At 39.8% G+C, this 20,128-nt stretch overlaps 1 protein-coding gene across 1 annotated transcript in view; it reads left to right on the top strand.

Annotated features, from left to right (window-relative positions):
- Positions 1-20,128, top strand: part of LOC128666929 (oocyte zinc finger protein XlCOF8.4) — a 249,673-nt gene that overhangs the window by 135,985 nt on the left and 93,560 nt on the right. The window contains exon 7 of the mRNA XM_053721749.1: positions 13,582-13,695. Within this exon, the coding sequence (XP_053577724.1) occupies positions 13,582-13,695 (114 nt within the window). The remainder of the gene's footprint in view (positions 1-13,581; positions 13,696-20,128) is intronic.

Raw genomic sequence — 20,128 nt, 5'->3', positions numbered from 1 at the left:
GACATAAGGAACTGATGATTTAACAAATATATGTATATACATTACAAACGAATTATTCTTTTAAATTGACTATCACTGTTTTTGTCAAACAGATGGTTTTATATCAAAGTTGAACATTTAGTATAATCACATACACAATATTTATCTATTTATTTATTTATAACACATTTTATCTTTATACATGTCTTTTTGATTTATTGCATATATTGCTCGAATGGTTCCCTTAGGTTACTGATGCAATGTGTCCAATTTATTGAAAAATACATTTATTATAACATGTCAAATTGATTGGCCAATCAACTCTTAGAGATATTTTTCATATATTCTTTATTTTATTTTTTTCTGTTTTATTTCAGTTATTGGATCATATATGATACATTGTTTTTTAAATATAGTGCTTTTTAATATAGTGCTTTTTAATATAGTGCTTTTATCAGAAAAGGATCTTCTATTATCTCATAAGAATATTCAATAAACTATATTTATAAGTCCTATCCTTATCTCTTTTTAATTATTATTCTCAACTAAGATGTATTCTTTCATTATTTAGGTAACTATTTAGGTCAGTTTAGTGCTGTTTTTCACTTTTAGACAATTAGTTTAACCTGGCCACTCAGGTATAAATTAAATAGGCGCAACCTTGCTTTTTGTATTTTTTCCACTGTATCTATTTAATTATCAATATTTTAAGGTTTTATTGATATAGCTGGGTTGTTTAGTGAAATTACAGTTCATTATTAGTATTAATATCTTACATCTGCCTTCCAAACTAATTTACTAAAATCTTTACCAAGATATTATACTAGTAAAAGTTAGTTAGATACTATAACCACTATGACTAATAATTCAGATGTCTTTAATTTAAGATCAACTATATATGATAGTTTGAGTGATATATTTGAAGAAAATATTGCAAATAGTAATGAGACTATTACTGACACTATAGAATTGATCACTACAGTAAACAAAGGAGATATAATTAAGAAATTAATGAACGAATTAGAAACAAAACTAACAAATGAGATGAGACAGAAAATAGAATATGCTTTTCTTACAAAATATATTGAACAAAAATGGATCCCACGTGGACTAAGAATAAAAAAACAATGTTCTTTTAAAGTGGAAGATTAAGCATTTATAAAGAAATGGAGAGATATTCTAGAGAATGCCTCTCTAAAATTGATGGAATTAATAAAAGAATATAGAGGGGACACACTAATAAAACTAGGGAATGAAATCAAGAAAAGATGATTTAAAAACAATATATATATAAGAATACCTGTTTGTTATTGATATCCTTGTTAGCTCAGTGGTAAGACAACCATCCTCCAAACTAGAAGTCTATGAGTTCAAATCCCGATAGGAAATAGTCTAATTAATATTATTATTATTTTTACTATTAGGTTCCTACCGATATTTACTTTATAAATACAGTATAAATAAATCTTAATAATTAATAAAACTTTACAAATAAGGGCACCTTGTTCTACTATGAACAAATATAGGAAAAAATCTGGGAGAGACATTATCAAGTTAGAGCTCTAAATACAATGAATACCAACTGCTATAACTGACTTAGGAATAGCTTAGTTGAGATACCATTACTCTCCCAACTATAAATACCACAAGTTCGAAACCCCATCTGGAGAATATATTTATAGAACATTTTTATAAAAAGATTCTAGTACTATTTTATACTTTTGAATTAATGAACACCTATTAATGATGCTAAAAATATTAATATTAAAATTAAAATATTGATTAATATATTGTGTCTCCATTTTCATTACACTTCTTGAAAGTTTCCTTTTTTCCTTCTTCTTTTTCTTTTTCATTTTGCCATTATAGCCATTTGTGATATAAAATAATCAATGTCTATTAGAACCACAATTATTCAATTCAGTTGTCTCAATTTAATTGCCACACTTTGATCTATAAAAGCAGGACAGATAAGGCTAAGAATCATTTCGCTTGAGAAAGGCTGTAGTGACAGCTGAAACGCGTAGCGTTCAATACTTTTCCAAACCATTCAGGACACACAATTCTGGGGACATCCATCCTGATGTTACGAAGTCACTGCTAAACAAGAAGTGACGGAAGATTACATGTGACGGACCGGCCTGGGATCTGAAACAACCAACGCTAGCGTGAGTAAAAAACGCTACTGAACTAAGGAGCGGTTGTTTTTCAAAACACCTAGGATAACGTTTCCCTTCTACAGATTTGAAAGTAAGACTTACCATAAATCTTTACCCTAATAAAGGATTATGTTTTAAAGACTAAGCTTATACCGGTATTTGCTGAACATCTCATCATATCTGGACAAAGACCCCTTTTTTTGGAAAAGTAATTTCTTGCCTTACCCTGCCAAGAGTTGGACAATAAGCTTATATTAATAGACATAAGGAACTGATGATTTAACAAATATATGTATATACATTACAAACGAATTATTCTTTTAAATTGACTATCACTGTTTTTGTCAAACAGATGGTTTTATATCAAAGTTGAACATTTAGTATAATCACATACACAATATTTATCTATTTATTTATTTATAACACATTTTATCTTTATACATGTCTTTTTGATTTATTGCATATATTGCTCGAATGGTTCCCTTAGGTTACTGATGCAATGTGTCCAATTTATTGAAAAATACATTTATTATAACATGTCAAATTGATTGGCCAATCAACTCTTAGAGATATTTTTCATATATTCTTTATTTTATTTTTTCTGTTTTATTTCAGTTATTGGATCATATATGATACATTGTTTTTTAAATATAGTGTTTTTTAATATAGTGCTTTTTAATATAGTGCTTTTATCAGAAAAGGATCTTCTATTATCTCATAAGAATATTCAATAAACTATATTTATAAGTCCTATCCTTATCTCTTTTTAATTATTATTCTCAACTAAGATGTATTCTTTCATTATTTAGGTAACTATTTAGGTCAGTTTAGTGCTGTTTTTCACTTTTAGACAATTAGTTTAACCTGGCCACTCAGGTATAAATTAAATAGGCGCAACCTTGCTTTTTGTATTTTTTCCACTGTATCTATTTAATTATCAATTTTTTAAGGTTTTATTGATATAGCTGGGTTGTTTAGTGAAATTACAGTTCATTATTAGTATTAATATCTTACATCTGCGTTCCGTTTGAACCCATGCATTCCATAGATATCAAATTGTTATCTTAGAAAGTTCTGTTTTTAGTTGCTATTTCTTCTGCTCGAAGAGTTTCTGAGCTTTCAGCACTACAGTGTTATTCCCCTTATCTCATTTTTCATTCTGATAAGGTGGTGTTACGTACTAAACCTGGTTTTCTTCCTAAGATTGTTTCAAATAAGAATATTGATCAGGAAATTGTTGTTCCTTCCTTGTGTCCTAACCCTTCTTCTAAGAAGGAGCGTATGATGCATAATTTGGATGTGGTCCGTGCCTTAAAGTTTTACTTACAGGCAACTAAAGATTTCTCAATCATCTTCATTATTTATTGTTTATTCCGGAAAGCGTAGGGGTCAGAAAGCTTCGGCTACCTCTCTTTCTTTTGGCTGAGAAGTATCATCCGCCTGGCATATGAGACTGCTGGACAGCAGCCTCCTGAAAGAATTACGGCTCATTCTACTAGGGCTGTGGCTTCCACATGGGCTTTAAAAATGATGCATCTGTTGAACAGATTTGTAAGGCTGCGACTTGGTCGTCCCTTCACACTTTTTCCAAATTTTACAAATTTGATACTTTTGCTTCTTCTGAGGCTATCTTTTGGGAGAAAGTTCCTGTCTTGTCACTCCCTTTCATCCGTGTCCTATTGCTTTGGTATTGGTTTCCCACAAGTAAGGATGAAATCCGTGGACTCTTCATATCTTTGTAAAAGAAAACTAAATTTATGCTTACCTGATAAATTACTTTATTTTACGATATGGCACTGGGCTAAGGGAGAAGGCTTGGAGTATCTTGCCGTTTTTTTAATCTTTGTAAGCCTATACAGTAAAAGCAGGCTGTAAAGAGGGTTCTGGCTATTTTTTTTTTGGGAATGGTGGCTGCGGTTACTAGTTTTAGTTTGTTCCGATGTCGGGTACTGGGTTACGCCCACACTGGGCGGGGCTATAGTTCACACGCTGTTTTAATCTCATTGCGCAGTTTTTATTCCGACAAAGGTGGACGTCTATACATGTGGCTTTACTACCGCATGTCTTGCTGAACTAACAGACAAGCAGTTGTAGAGGTTTTTTGTGCTCTTGAATTCCAGATCGTCGTCTGCATAAAGGCTACAAGTGTTCCGGTCTGGGAGTGATCTTTGGCAGGTAGGCACCTCAGCAGAGTTGCTGAGGTGTATAGGTGTCATTTTTTTGTATTTGTATCAACTGCTGGGTACGTTTTTTATAAGCAGTAAAAAAGGTGACTGTTTAAAATTTAAAGTCACAGTATCGTTTTTTTGTCAACAAATTTTTTGTTAATAATTTGTCTTTTTTTTTAACATATATTTTCCCTATAGTCTATCGGTTGTTTTTGCTAACTCTTAAAGAGACAGTAACGTTTGTTTTTTCTTTTTTTTCTTTTTTTTTTTTTTTTAAAAAAGGACTTTTATTTTTGTACCACAGTATGGACCTAGGAGCTGTGCAGAATGTTTCTTGCTCCATGTGTTTGGATGCTAATGTGGAACCACCAATCCCTTTCTGCCCGTCATGTATTGATAGGGCTTTGCGCTATAAAGAAAAGATTTTTCATTATCAAAATTTTTCAAAGGCAGGTGCTTCTCAGGAGTCTAATGCTGAGAGTCAGAGTATGCCGCAGCTTTCTCCTCAAGCGTCCCAAGATTTAACGCCCGCTCAAGCAGTGCCATGTACTTCTACTCCAGTGATTGCTGGAATTACTTTAAAACCCTTCAGTCCAATCCTGGCTGTCAGTGGCCCAGTGCATGGAGTTAATCGGACTGATGGTGGTGGCAATGGACATCATCCCGTTTGCTCGGTTTCACCTCAGACCTCTGCAGTTAAACATGCTCAGGCTGTGGAATGGAGATTATGCAGACTTGTCTCCTCGAATAACCCTGGAGCAGGAGACAAGGGATTCACTTCAATGGTGGTTGTCTCTGGATCATCTATCCCAGGGAACATGCTTTCGCAGACCATCCTGGGTGATTGTGACAACAGATGCCAGCCTTCTAGGGTGGGGGACTGTCTGGGGTCCTCTAAAAGTTCAGGGAGTGTGGACTCCGGCGGAGTCTGTTCTTTCTATAAACATCCTGGAACTGAGATCGATCTTCAGTGCTCTTCTGGCCTGGCCTCAGTTGGCTTCAGCTCAGTTCATCAGATTCCAGACGGACAACATAACGACAGTGGCCTACATCAATCATCAAGGAGGAACGAGGAGTTTCTTAGCGATGACCGAGTATCCCAGGGGTGGACAACTGGGAGGCGGACTTTCTGAGCAGGCAGACTTTTCATCCGGGAGAGTGGGAACTCCATCCGGAAGTGTTCTCCAACCTGATTCTCAAATGGGGTCGGCCGGAGTTGGATCTCATGGCATCCTGTCAGAATGCCAAGCTTCCGAGATATGGGTCGAGGTCCAGGGATCCCCAGGCAGAACTGATAGATGCTCTGGTGGTTCCTTGGTCCTTCAATCTTGCATACCTATTTCCTCCGTTTGCGCTTCTTCCTCGAGTCATTGCTCGAATCAAACAGGAGAGGGCATCAGTGATCCTCATTGCTCCTGCGTGGCCTCGCAGGATTTGGTATGCAGATCTGGTGGACATGTCATCCCTGCCACCTTGGAGTCTTCCATTGAGGAAGGACCTTCTGGTTCAGGGACCCTTTCTTCACCCAAATTTAGTTTCTCTCAAGCTGACTGCTTGGAAATTGAACGCTTAATTCTGTCCAAGCGAGGGTTTTCCGATTCGGTCATAGAGACCATGATTCAGGCTCGTAAGCCTGTGACTAGAAAGATTTACCATAAGATATGGCGTAAATATCTTTATTGGTGTGAATCCAAGGGCTACTCATGGAGTAGAGTTAGGATTCCCAGAATTTTGTCTTTTCTCCAAGAAGGATTGGAGAAGGGTTTATCGGCAAGTTCTCTAAAGGGTCAGATCTCTGTCTTATCTATTTTGTTACACAAGCGTCTCGCGGATGTCCCAGATGTTCAATCCTTTTGTCAGGCTTTGGTTAGAATCAGGCCTGTGTTTAAACCAATTGCTCCTCCATGGAGTCTGAATTTAGTTCTTAAAGTTCTTCAAGGGGCTCCATTTGAACCTATGCATTCCTTAGATATTAAGTTGTTATCTTAGAAAGTTTTATTTCTTGTTGCCATTTCTTCAGCTCGAAAAGTGTCTGAGCTTTCAGCATTGCAATACAATTCGCCTTACCTTAATTTTCATTCGTATAAGGTGGTTTTACGTACTAATCTAGGATTCCTTCCTAAGGTTGTTTGAAGCAGGAACATTAATCAAGAGATTGTTGTTCCTTCCCTGTGTCCTAATCCTTCTTCTCAAAAGGAACGTCTTTTGCACAATTTGGACGTGGTCCGTGCTTTGAAATTTTATTTACAAGCGACTAAGGACTTACGTTAGTCATCTTCTTTGTTTGTCGTTTTCTCTGGAAAAAATTTAGGGTCAGAAAGCTACGACTACCTCTTTCTTTTTGGCTGAAGAGTATCATCCGTTTTGCATATGAGACTGCTGGACAGCAGCCTCCTGAAAGAATTACGGCTCATTCCACTAGGGCTGTTGCTTCCTCATGGGCATTCAAAAATGAAGCTTCTGTAGATAAGATTTGCAAGGCTGCAACTTGGTCTTCTCTTTTTCAAAATTTTACAAATTTGATACTTTTGCCTCGGCTGAGGCTGCTTTTGGGAGAAAGGTTCTTCAAGCAGTGGTGCTTTCCTTTTAGGTTCCCTGTCTTGTCCCTCCCTTATCATCCGTGTACTCTAGCTTTGGTATTGTATCCCACAAGTAAGGATGAAATCCGTGGTCTCATCGTGTCTTTAAAAATAAAATTTATGTTTACCTGTTAAATTTGTTTCTTTTTAGACACGATGAGTCCACGGCTCGCCCTGTTTTTTGACACAGGTTATTAATTTTTGTAAACTTCAGACACCTCTGCACCTTGACCTTTCCTTTCTCTTCCTAACTTCGGTCGAATGACTGGAGTGGGAGGGAAGGGAGGAGCTATATATAGCAACTCTGCTGTGGTGCTCTTTGCCTCCTCCTGCTGACCAGTAACGATGAAATCCGTGGACTCATTGTGTCTAAAAAGAAACAAATTTGTCAGGTAAGCATACATTTTCTTTTTTTTCTATAGTCTACACCTGTAGCTGTTAAAAATGCAATCAATTACAACTGCTTGCGTCTAACTGCAGCAATATTTACAACATGTTGGGTTGTTTTAAACTAATTTTCAGGGTTTTTTTTAATAGGATTTTATAGTTTTAGTAGTTTTAAAGAAACATGAAACTCAACCATTTTCATTCTTAATTCAGATAGAGCACACAATTTCAGATCACTTGAATTTTATCATATTATCAATTTTGATTTGCAGCAATGCACTACTGTGAGGTAGCTGAACCCATCAGGTGAGCCAAGAGGCACATATATGTGCAGCAACCAATCAACACGTAGTTCTCAGTAGTGTATTGCTGCTGCTAAACCTACCTAGGTATGCTTTTCACCAAAGGAAAATGGAAAGTTGTTTAAAATTGCAAGCTCTATCTGAATTAGTCATTTTGATTTTACTGTTTTATTTTAGAGGGACATCCTCAAAATTGCTTTCATGATTCAGATAGAACTCAGAATTTTAAACACATTTCCAAATTACTTCTATGATCGAATTTGCTTCATTCTCTTCGTATCCTTGAAGGATATAGGTATCTGTTGAAGGAGCAGCAATGCACTACAGGGATGTAGCTGAACACGTTGGGTGAGACAATAACAAGCGGCAAATATGTGCAGAAACCAATAAGTAGTTAGCTCAGTAATACATTGCTGCTCCTGAGCTTATTTAGGTATGCTTTTCAACAAAGGATACCAAGAAAATAAAAAATAATAAACTAAATAATAGAAGTGAATTGGAAAGTTGCATGCTCTATCTGAATCACAAATCTTTAGTCCACGACTTCATTCCTTACTGTTGGAAAATACAACACCAGGCCACAAGGAGGAGGCAAAGACACCCCAGCCAAAGGCTTTAATATCCATCCCACTTATCCCCCAGTCATTCTTTGCCTTTCCACACTTTAGGAGGTGACAGAAGTGTCAGAAGATTTGGATAGTCCTGTAATGAGTATGTTCCCTTCAAGAAAGGACTGGAGTTTAAAGTATTCATGTCAACCTATCAGTGAGAATATTGATGAAAGTTAGAGTCTGGGGATGCAGGGAAAGTTTTTCTGCAAACCCATCCAGACTGTCGCCTAACAGCTCCTGAGCAATCAGTGTTGACGAGTTTCACTGCTTGCTGTTACACACTCAAGTCCATGTCAGAAGCACTGCTGCAAGACTGTCACACTTGAGAGGCTGTGTATGTTCCACAGCATGGATCCTGGAGGGTAAGACCGTTTTATATATTCACCTTTGCTATACAGGGTCACAGTGTGGCTTCTTTTTGCCTCAATAAGATCAAGGTTTAATATCTCCTTCAGTGAGATTATTTGAACAGCTAGGGGTTATTTATAACTGCTTTAATGTAAGTGTTTTTTGGGCTCATAAACTGTGTGCTTTTGGCTTGGAACAAACAGGTTTCACTTTTTTTGAGTGTTGCGCTGCTCATAATAGCTTAGCGCCTTTTTCATAGCAAGTCCTGTCCTGACGCAAATATGCAGATTATTCGCCTAAATGCAAAGGCTACTGGCTTTGCATTCCTAGCCCGCCGGGCTCTCTGGTGGAAGTCTTGGTCTGCGGATATGACTTCTAAATCCAGACTCTTTTCTCTTCCTTTCAAGGGAAAGATTTTATTCGGTCCAGGGCTGGACTCGAAGAATAGGGCTAAGGGACGGCAGTTGTCTAATTTTCGTTCTGACAAATCACAACAACATCAATCCTCATCCAAGTCTGAGCAGCCCAAGAGTACTTGGAAGCCGGCTCAGTCCTGGAATAAGTCCAAACAGACTAAGAAGCCCGCCAAGAACAAATCGGCATGAAGGGGCAGCCCCCAATCCGGGATCGGATCGAGTAGGGGACAGACTGTCTCTTTTTTCAGGCGCTTGGTTCCAAGATGTACAGGATCCTTGGGTCCTGTAGGTTGTATCTCAGGGATACCGGATTCAAATCTCATCCGCCCATGGGCAGATTCCTACTCTCCAGACTATCTACAAGACCAGAAAAGAGGACTGCCTTTTTAGGTTGCGTACGGGATCTCTCCTCTCTAGGAGTAATTGTCCCGGTACCTACATTAGAAAGAGGTTTGGGGTTTAAGTCAAACCTTTTCGTGGTTCCAAAAAAGGAGGGAACTTTTCGTCCAATTCTGGACTTAAAGTGCCTAAACAAGTTTCTGAGCGTTGCATCTTTTTTTTTTTTTTTTCGTTTTCAAAAAAGTTTTATTTATAGATTGTAAACATACAATTTATGCAATAAAAAGTGAGCAAAGTAAGATACAGTGAGGTTGTCGTCTTTGTTACAGAAATTACACAAAGTCATTAGCATCAAAGAAAATAACATTCTGCTCCAGAAGTGGCAAGATATGAATTAAACATATTAATGGTTTCAAACAATGCTGTGTAGGTGTTTTGTTGTGCACCTACGGACTACAACTAGAAACATGTAGTTTAACTATCAGTTTATATCCATTGATTTAAAGGTTAAGAACAGAAGATGAGTCAGTGAAGAGGTGGGAGAGATAGAAAAAGAAGGGGGAAAAAAAAAAAAAAAAAAAAAAAAAAAAAGGGGGGGGGGGGGGGGAAGAAGGGAGGGGAGGGGACCAGAAGGGAATTGTCAATCACGGCCTTGGCGCCAACATTCACACAGAGCAGGCTTATCTGATCAGGGGTCTCCAAAGTTCCTTCATGTATTCGTGGATTTCAATTTTGTCGTCTCTCATATAACGATATCTCTCCAATGACAAATATCTGTCAACTCGGTCTACCCAATCCAAATGTTGTGGAGTGTGAGTGGACTTCCAGTTCTTGGGAATGAGGGCTTTGGCGCTGTTGAGCATTATATATAGAAGGTGCTTCTTGGGCTTTTCTATTAATTTAGGAAGACCATGAAACAGCAGGAGGTTCGGGTTTCTATTTAGTGTAATGTTTAGTTTGGTGTCTATCGTGTCTATCACCGAACTCCAAAAAGGTTGTATGAGGTCACAGGTCCACCAAATATGGAGGAGAGTGCCAGCCTCACCACACCCCCTCCAACATTTGCCATCAGTCTTCTTATAAAAAGTCTTAATTTTGTTGGGGGTGAGGTACCAACGAGACAAAAACTTATAATTAGACTCTAGGACTCCAGCCGAGACAGACGCTTTGCTATGGTTATAGAATATAGTTTGCCAGTCTGTCTCCGCTAGGCTCCCGCCCAACTCTCTGTTCCAGTGTTTTACAAATAAGAGATCACCACTCTTTCTGTGGGACATTAGCAGGTTGTACATAATAGAGATTAAGTGTTTTGGGGGACTTGGTAACAGACAGAGTGTTTCCAGCAATGTAGGTGTTCTCTTGATGTTATTTGCCCCTCCACATGTGTTCAGATAGTGTTGTATCTGCCTATGAAAGAACCAAGAGATGGGTAACCCTGACTGATGGATTTCTTCTAGTGTCTTAAGTTTCTTATTTGAGATTAATCTGTTGAACATAATTTGGTCTATTTGAGCAGCGTTGCTGTTTGTGTGCTGTGCCTGTGTGAACACAATGTCGGGGTTATGTATGAATGGAGTCAGCGGTGAGGGGACAGAGGAAATGTGTGGATGTTCTACAAGTGTTTTGTCCCATTGCTTGAAGAATTCATCTATGAATGGGTAGTAAGAAATTACTTTAGGTCTGTTCTTGCTAGAGATCCAGCCCAGAGTCCCCACATTCCGCGCCCCTATGATAGAGCGTCCAATCTGGACCCACACCTTATCAAGGAGATTGGCACACCACTCCACCTGAGCTTGAAGATTAATAGCCTTTCTATAGGAGAGAAGGTCCGGGATACCCAGTCCACCTCTCTCCTTATTTAGATGTAGGGTGTGTCTAGAGATGCGGGGTTTCCTGCCTCCCCAGATATAGTCTTCTAAGTGTCTCTGTAGTTTATGTAAAAACTTGGGCGGAAGGGGGATCGGTAAAGTCTGTAAGTGATATAGAACACGGGGGAGGATATTCATCTTAATTACGCCTATCCTCCCCAGCCAAGAAATCCTTTTGTTTTTCCACGCCGATAAGTCCTCAATAATTGACTTCAGCAGAGGAGGGTAATTGGCATCAAATAAGCTGCCTGGATCCGGGGTCGAGCGTTGCATCTTTTAAGAAGGAGACAATACAGTCAATCCTTTCTCTGGTTCAGGAAGGACAGTTTATTACCACCATACCTTCATGTTCCGATACACAGGGAACATTTTCAGTTCCTGAGGTTTGCCTTTCTGGACCAGCACTTCCAGTTCATAGCTCTTCCGTTTGTTCTAGCTACTGCTCCAAGGATTTTTTCGAAGGTTCTGGGGGCTCTTCTAGCCGTTGCCAGAACAAGAGGTATTGCAGTAGTGCCTTACCTGGACGATATCTTGGTACAGGCACCATCTTTTCGTCTAGTGGAAGAACACTCAGAGTCCCTTCTCAGTTTTCTTCGATTACATGGATGGAACATAAACCTGGAAAAGAGTTCTCTTACTCCAAGTACAAGGGTGAATTTCCTGGGGACAATAATAGACTCTATATCCATGAGAATATTTCTCACAGATCAGAGACGTTGCAAGCTAACTACTGCATGTCTTGCCCTCCACCTGAGGTGTTTGCTGAGATATGCAGTGAGTGGGGGACACTGGAGATAGATCTCATGGCATCCCGTCTCAATACCAAGCTACCCAGGTACGGGTTGAGAGATCCTTCCGACGGAACTGATAGATGCCCTATCAGTACCATGGAGGTTCAGACTCATATCTCATCTAGATTCTCTGAGGCTGACTGCGTGGATATTGAACACTAAGTCTTAGCCAAGAGAGGTTTTTCTGATAGTGTTATCGACACTCTGGTTCAAGCTCGTAAGCCAGTTACTCGTTGTATCTATCATAAAGTGTGGAGGACTTACTTTTACTGGTGTGAAGAGCATGGCTTTTCCTGGCATAAGGTTAAGGTTGCCAGAATTTCATCTTTTCTCCATGATGGACTGGAGAAGGGTCTATCTGCTAGTTCCCTGAAGGGACAGATATTGGCCATATCTGTGTTACTGCACAAGAGATTGGCTGAACTTCCAGATGTTCAGTCCTTTGTTAAGGCTCTGACTAGGATCAGACCTGTGTTTACATTTGGGGCTCCGTCTTGGAGCCTCAATCTTGTTCTTAGTGATTTGCTGCAGGCTCCGTTTGAGCCTATGCATACTGTTGACATTAAATTGTTATCTTGGAAGGTTCTTTTTTTGTTGGCTATTGCCTCTGCAAGTTTCTGAGATTTCTGCTTTGCAATGTGACCCCCTCTTATTTTGTTTTCCATGCTGATATACTAAATTAGGGTTCCTCCCTAAGGTGGTGTCGGATCATAACGTTAATCAAGAAATTGTTGTTCCTTCCTTATGTCCTAATCTAGATGTGGTTCGTGCCTTGAAGTTCTATCTTCAGGCTACTATGGAATTCAGACAATCTTCCTCTTTGTTTGTCATCTATGCGGGGAAGCGTAAGGGGCAGAAGGCTACTACGACTTCCCTATCTTTCTGGTTGAGGAGTGTCATCTGCTTAGCTTATGAGACAGTGGGGAGACAGCCTCCTGAGAGGATAACGGCTCATTCCACTAGAGCAGTGGCTTCCTGCTGGGCTTTCAAGAACAAAGCCTCTATGGATCAGATTTGTAAGGCGGCTACCTGGTCCTTACACACTTTTTCTAAATTTTACAAGTTTAATGTGTTTGCTTCGGCTGAAGTAGCTTTCGGGAGAAAAGTTTTACAGGCTGTGGTGCCCTCAGAATAGGGTCCCCCTCCTTTTTTGTTCCCTTCTGTTATTCCTTCAGTGTCCTCTGGAGCTTGGGTATAGTTTTCCCAATAGTAAGGAATGAAGTCATGGACTCTCCCTGCCTTATGGAAGGAAAACATCATTTATGCTTAGCAGATAAATTCCTTTACTTCCTGGCAGTGAGAGTCCACGACCCCATCCGTAATTTTTTGTTGTTGTTGGGCGACTCCCTTTTTATATTATTTCTTCTGGCACCTTTATACCCTGATGTTTCTCCTACTGTTCTTTGTTCCCTCAACAGAATGACTGGGGGATGAGTGAAGTGGGGGAGGTATTTAAGCCTTTGGCTGGGGTGTCTTTGCCTCCTCCTGGTGGCCAGGTGTTGTATTTCCCAACAGTAAGGAATGAAGTTGTGGACTCCCCCTGCCAGGAAGGAAAGGAATTTATCTGGTAAGCATAAATTATGTTTTTGACTTTACAGTCCCTTTAAGTTTTTTTATCTGCTTTTGTTCTTTAGCTTGTGCATTTGAAGACAATGATGAGATTGTACTAAATGATGAAACAGAAGATCTGTGCATAAGGAGTCATTCAGAAGCTCTAGACCAGGACATTGGTGACCTTATACGCTCAGGTATATAAATACATAAACAATATTAATCCATTGCAAAAAAAAAGCTTCAGCGTTTAAATGGACAATAACATAATATATTTGCTTTGGCTAGAGGAGAGTATCTTACACCAGGGTTTAAAGTGATGGTAAAGTCTGGTTTCCATCATTTCATTAATAGATAGTATGTTGCCCACTAAGCTTGCATACCGTTTTTCTCTTAACAGAGTATATGTAAAATTTGTTTATATCCTAACCTTTATTACTCTGTGTTTAGCCCTCCACCACCGGTCCCCCTCGCTTGCAGAAATCCGTTCAGAGCTGGCGTCAAATCATAAAGCTTGTCTGTGGGTTTGTTTCTTACTATTACAATGCAAGGCTCTGTTTCAACTCTAATACGCATGCGCATAATTCTTATTTCTTTACTAAGATATGGTGAGTCCACAGAATCATCAGTTACTAGTGGGAATATCACTCCTGGTCAGCAGGAGGAGGCAAAGAGCACTACAGCAAAGCTGCTATATATGTCACTTCCCTTACCCATAACCCCCAGTCATTCTCTTTGCCTCTAGTGCAAGGAGAAGGTGAAGTAATTAGGTGTCCTCATTAAGATTCTTCTATCAAGATTTTTTTTTGTTTTGAAGTTCAGGGCAGGATTGATCTGCCTTCCATCACAATCTGGGTATAGCTGTACTCCACGTTAGTCTCTTCAGTAGGGCTGTGGTAGCTTTAAAGCAGTTAGGAACTTGTAAAGTGTGCTTTGCTGCGTTTTTTCTAACATGTTGCTGCCCTGGTATAGAAAGCCTGAGTAGGTTTACTCTAGCCTTTCTTTTCTACACAGGTCTCTGTGAGGAGTGGCATCCTCTCCCACACCATACCAGGTGTGTCGTCCTTCTGCCAGACGGCTAGATGCAGGTAAGTGCTATTGAGTCTTCTATGTTGGGAGATTAGGCACTTTTAAAGATTCTGCAATATAAAATGGGACTGATATATCCTAGATGGGATATTTTTTGTGGCCGGCGCAGGCACTTACTGTGACAGATAGAGAGACACTGGTTCCCTTTGTTAGTAATGAAGGGGTTAACCAGCTTCATGAGGCTTAATTTTTCTATTAATGTTTAGGAATATAATTCCTCTGTTTTTTCTTGTGTGTACTATTTCTAGTTCATGCGGGGGAAAAGGTTTTTCTGTAAGCACCGTGGAAACGGGTGTTTGGATTTTGGGGCTTGTTTTTTAATTATAAGCCTGGTGGGTCTTATGTTCTACTGTCTATCAGCGCTTTATTATTTCATGCTTGGCGCTGGACTAAGGGCCTTCCACTGTTGTAGTAGTAGTAATGAAGACAAAACATTTTTTCTTCGTTTTTAATTTTAGCCTGTATGGTTCTCGCACGCTTTATGGTCCAGCCTCCTCCTTGGTTAGTAAGAAGGCAGCAGCGCCATTTCTGTGTGTATAGTTGCGCTCATGTGACCCTCCGTGTTTTCAGATTGAGAATGGAGCGGTGGGGTCAGATTGTTCTGTTAGCCTTGTCTTGATATTATTATTATTATCGGTTATTTGTAGAGCGCCAACAGATTCCAGATATCGCTAAGGTTATTTTGGGGCTAAGCTGTTTTTTCTGGTTCCTGTTTATATGTAGGCAGACAGTATCTGTTCTATATTTTTCAATTTATTTAATAATGTTCATGTGAAATGAAAGACAATAAGGGCAGATTATGTTCAAATAAAAAGTTGACAAGGCCTGCTTGAAATTAAAATATATATATTTTCTGTGACAGTGAAGTCTTTAAGATAAAACAATGAAGGTCTTTATTTAGCTGACTACTAATTGGAATTCATGTTTATGCATGCTGATATTTTGCAATATTATGGATTGATTAAACAGGGGTCTGTTCTTGACAAATCTTTTGCATACCGATCCCCATTATCTTCTTTCAACTTGTTAGAGGATTTTGGGTTTTACATATATTTTTTATTGCATAGGAACATGAGTTTTCTCCCCTTTAGAGAGATTGGGTTATCCTATTTTTTGTTATATCTCTTTTTAGGCTTAAAGTGACAGTATTATTTTCCAAGTTTCATTTGCTCATTGATTTGTACTAGTCTCATGTCTCTCAGGATGATGCTGTTTTGGCTATGCTGCAGTTTTCGTCTTATTTGTCCCTATCCTTAAAGGTGGTTCCTCTCATTCTCCTGGAGGAGTTATTAGTCTACAAATTTTGCAGCTCTTTTAGGGAAAGTGCAAGAGGACATTTAAATATTCGGATTGTAAGTTTTCTGCTAAATATGTTGCTATCCCTCATAAGTCGGTAATGTGGGAGCTTCTGAGGCTGATATTGCACTTTCAAACAGTATATTGCCTTCATCTATACTTAATATAGATGAATAATATTATACTAATAATACTAGGATTCCTTTGTGGAAGTTTTGTTCCTGTTCCAGGCCGTGCTAGGAGGTTTTTCACAGGAATGGGAGAAGTCAGGGATTTCTTTTTTCCCTGTCTCCTGTTTTAAAAAAAAAAAAAAAAAGTTTCCTGTTGTCTCCATTTAATATCAGGGCGCACGGTGCCTAAGGTAGTAGGGCATTTCTACTCTGGCTAAGAGAACTACGATTCCTCAAAAGGATAGCTGTTATTTTCAGGATCAATGGTCTAAGCTGATGACTTACTTGGAAGTTTGTATTGCCACTGTGTCGAGTGCGGCATCTTATTGGTGCAATGCCTTTTCTAATTCCAATTAGGTAGAGATTCCTTTGGAGCAGATCCAGTACAATATTTAGGCTCTTAAGCTAGCCAATTCTTTATTTCTGATGCTGCCAAGCTCAAGATCTGCTTCGCTATTCTAGTCGGCGGGGCGTTATGGACAGTGGATTTTCCTCTAAGTCCTAGTTTTTGGTGCATCCGTACAAGACCTTGTTTTGGTCCAGATCTGACAGGAATAGTTCTGATATAAAGGATTTTGCCCCATTCTGGATTTGGTCCAAGTGGGGGGTTGATTCTCTCTGTCTTCTGACATGGATACGAGATGTTCCAGATAGTCTATGGACATGGTGCTTCAGAGTTTCTATTTAGTAGTTATTCCTTCCCTGCCTGAGGCAGGTTTTCTCATCTCAATTTTATCTATGGGCCAGATATAGTTCCAGTTACTGTAAGAGAACAGGGCCTAGGTTTTTATATTTTCTGTTTGAGGTTCTTGATAAGGAGGGAATTCCGCCCTATAGTAGTCCTAAAGTATCTCAACAGGTTGTCTCAGGGTTCTATGAGGGTCAGTACATAGTGACCTTAGTCCTGGGGGACGCGTAATTTCAAGTTCCTGAGGTTTGCCTTTCTGTCAAACTTTTTCAGTTTGTGGCTCTTCCCTTTGGCCTTGCCATGGTTCTCAGAAGGAGTTGTATTGGCAGTTATCTGGTTCAGGGAATTGCTGTGTTGCCATTCCTGGACATCATAATGGTTCAGGACAGGTGCCATCTTTTCAAAATGCTATATCTCATTCTGAGATCTTGTTGTCGCTGTTCATTCCTCGAATGGAAGTGTATCTGACAATAAGTTCCCTTGGTCCAACTATAGAGGTAGTTTCTTAGGGACCAGATTGGTTTTCCTATCTCTGAAATTATTTCTCACAGAGGTCAGGAAATAGAGGATTTTTTCTTTTTTGCTTTTTTCGGCACTCTTCTGTTTAGTCCTTCAGTGGCTCTATGTATGGAAGTAATGGTCTGATGGTCATCATCCCATTGCTCGATCCATCCTAGAGTCTGCGGTTATGCATGTTCTGATAGTGGACCGAGGATCTTATGGATTGTCTTGGAGGATAGATCTTGATCTGTCGACATGAGATTCTTTCCTGTGGATCAGAGAAGGAAGTTAATGGTGGAGCGCTCGCTTTGCTTGCAAGAGGTAGCGTGAGCTTTACTTGCATTTTCCAGTACATCTGTCTCGGGGCACATGCTTCCGGAGACTTTCCTATGTGTTTGTCTTGGTCACTAGCCTGTTGGGTTGGTGACTATGGACTTGAAAGGAGTCTGCTCTCCCCATATCCTTTTTGGTGTAGAGCGATCTACAATGCTCTGATGGCTTGGCCTCAGTTGTCTTTTCCGGTTTTCAGGTTCTAGTTGCACATTTTCTTCTCTGTGGTTTTTATTAACCACCTGGGGGGAACCTGGAGTTCCTTTGCCATGTTTGGAGTGGATTGTTCGGTGGGCGGACGCCCACATTCTAGTTTGTTCTCTATTTTCTTTTTTAGAGTGTATACTGGGAGCGGTTTTCTTGAGCAGTCAGATTTTTCATTCCGGGGAGCAGTTTAGTGAGCAACCCAGCAGTGAAACAGTTAATAATTGAAATACACCATGCAGTCTGCATTGTGTAATTGTTTGCTAATTGCTCTAATTAACTGTTTTACTGCTGGGTCGCTCACAAAACTGTCCTTAGAGGGAACACTGCCGGGGAGTGGTTTTTTCCGGAGGGTTTCTCCAGGTTAACTTTCACATGGAAGGTGCTGGAGTCGAAAATGGCAGTGCGCCAAGTTTCCAGGTTATGTTTAGGGTTGGAGATTTGCAGGCTACTCTGTTAATACCCTGGTGGTTCCTTGGAATTTCTGTCTGATGGCTCTCCTCCTCGAGTTTTTGTTAGTATCAATTGGGAGTGAGCATCAGTATTTTTACGGTTCTCGCATAGCCTCGCAGGTTCAGGGTTTACTTAGCGGAGATGTTTTTCTTCCACCTTGGTGGATGTTCCTGTGGATTCAGACAAATTCTTTTTCTCTGAAGCTTCCTGCTTGGAGATGGACTGTTTAGTTCTAAGCGTGTTTTTTTCTGATTCAGTCATTGGCGTAAATTCCCTGATTGGTGTGGATCCAAGGACTACTCTTGGAAGTAGGGTCAGGATTTCTAGGGGTTTTTGCTCTTCTCCAGGTTGGTCCGGAGGACGGATTGTCAGCCAGTTCTCTGAAAAGTCAGTTTTCTGTTTTATCCTTTTTTTACACAAGTGTCTGGTGGATGTGCCAGTCGTGTTTTTTCTTGTCAGAATCTGGTTAGTATCAGGTCTGTTGAAGTCTGTTGCTCTTCTTGGAGCTTTTGCTTTGTTTTAAGGTTTTTGCAGCAGGCTCAGTTTGAGCCTTAGCATTCCATAAGATTTTTCTTGGAATTTTCTTTTTTGTTATACATTCTGCTTGGGGAGTTTCGGTACCCTGGGCTTTGCAGTATTATTTGTTTTATCTTTTTCGGATAAGGCGGGTTTTTTTTTTCCTAAGTGAAAATATTGTTTGGGAATTGTTGTTCCCTCTCTGTGTCCTCATTCTTATTTTTTTAGGTATGTGTGTGCACAATTTGGATATTGTGCAGGCTTCTGTTTTTGTTTGTTTTCTCTGTATAAAGAGACTACCGCTTCTTCTCTTTTTTCTGGTTTCAGACTACGGGGCTGCAGTTCTTCTGAGAGAGTTATAGCTCATTATTTGAGGGTTGTCTCTTCTTTTTGGGCTTTCAAAATGAATCTTCTGTGGAACAGATTTGCAAGTCTGTCACTTAGTTTTTCTTTGCATATTTTTTTCAAAATTTTTCAAAATTGATTCTTTGTCTCATGTTGAGACTTCTTTTGGGGGTATAAAGGTTCTTCAAGCAGTGGTGCCTTCTGTTTAGGTTACCTGTCTTGTCCCTCCCTAATCATCTGTGTCCTCTAGATTGGGTATTGGTTCCCACTAGTAATTGATGATTCCGTGGACTCACCATATCTTAGGGAAGAAAACATAATTTATGCTTAACTGATAAATGTATTTATTTCCGGATATGGTAAGTCCACGGCCCACCCTTTATTTAAGACAGTTGTTTTTTTATAAACCTCAGGCACCTCTACACTTTTGTATTATCTTCTTTTTTCCATTTTTCCTTCGGCCGAATGACTGGGGGTTATGGATAAGGGAAGTGACATATATAGCAGGGGCGCGATCCGATAAAGATCGTAGTTTGCGGCGCAAGCGAGGGAACCCCCGCAGTTTCAGCTCGCAACTCGAGCTATCCTATATACGGCGCCGTCAGAGGCTAAAGTGCCGTAAGTCTGACAAACCAGCGATGTCCAGAAATCTGCGTAAGTACAAATTTCTGGAGTCGCCAGTGACTTACAGCACTTTAGAAACTGCCGGCGCCTACAAAACCTGACTAAAGTTATAAAATCACCCGTACTGTCTAACATGCCTCCCAAACATAGCCCGACACGTCTAACCCTCTATCCGCTATCCCCCCTCACTATCCTAACAATAAAAAATATATTAACCCCTAAACCGCCGCTCCCGGACCCCGCCGCCAGCTATATTAAATCTATAACCCCCTAATGTGAGCCCCTACCCCGCCGCCATCTACCTTACCTACCCCCTAAAGTGAGCCCCTACCCCGCCGCCATCTACCTTACCTACCCCCTAAAGTGAGCCCCTACCCCGCCGCCATCTACCTTACCTACCCCCTAAAGTGAGCC

Source organism: Bombina bombina, chromosome 7 (genome assembly GCF_027579735.1).
Source record: "Bombina bombina isolate aBomBom1 chromosome 7, aBomBom1.pri, whole genome shotgun sequence".
Taxonomy (NCBI): Eukaryota; Metazoa; Chordata; class Amphibia; order Anura; family Bombinatoridae; genus Bombina; species Bombina bombina.
Note: the sequence above shows the minus strand (reverse complement) of the source record. Positions and strands in the feature narration are given on the sequence as shown.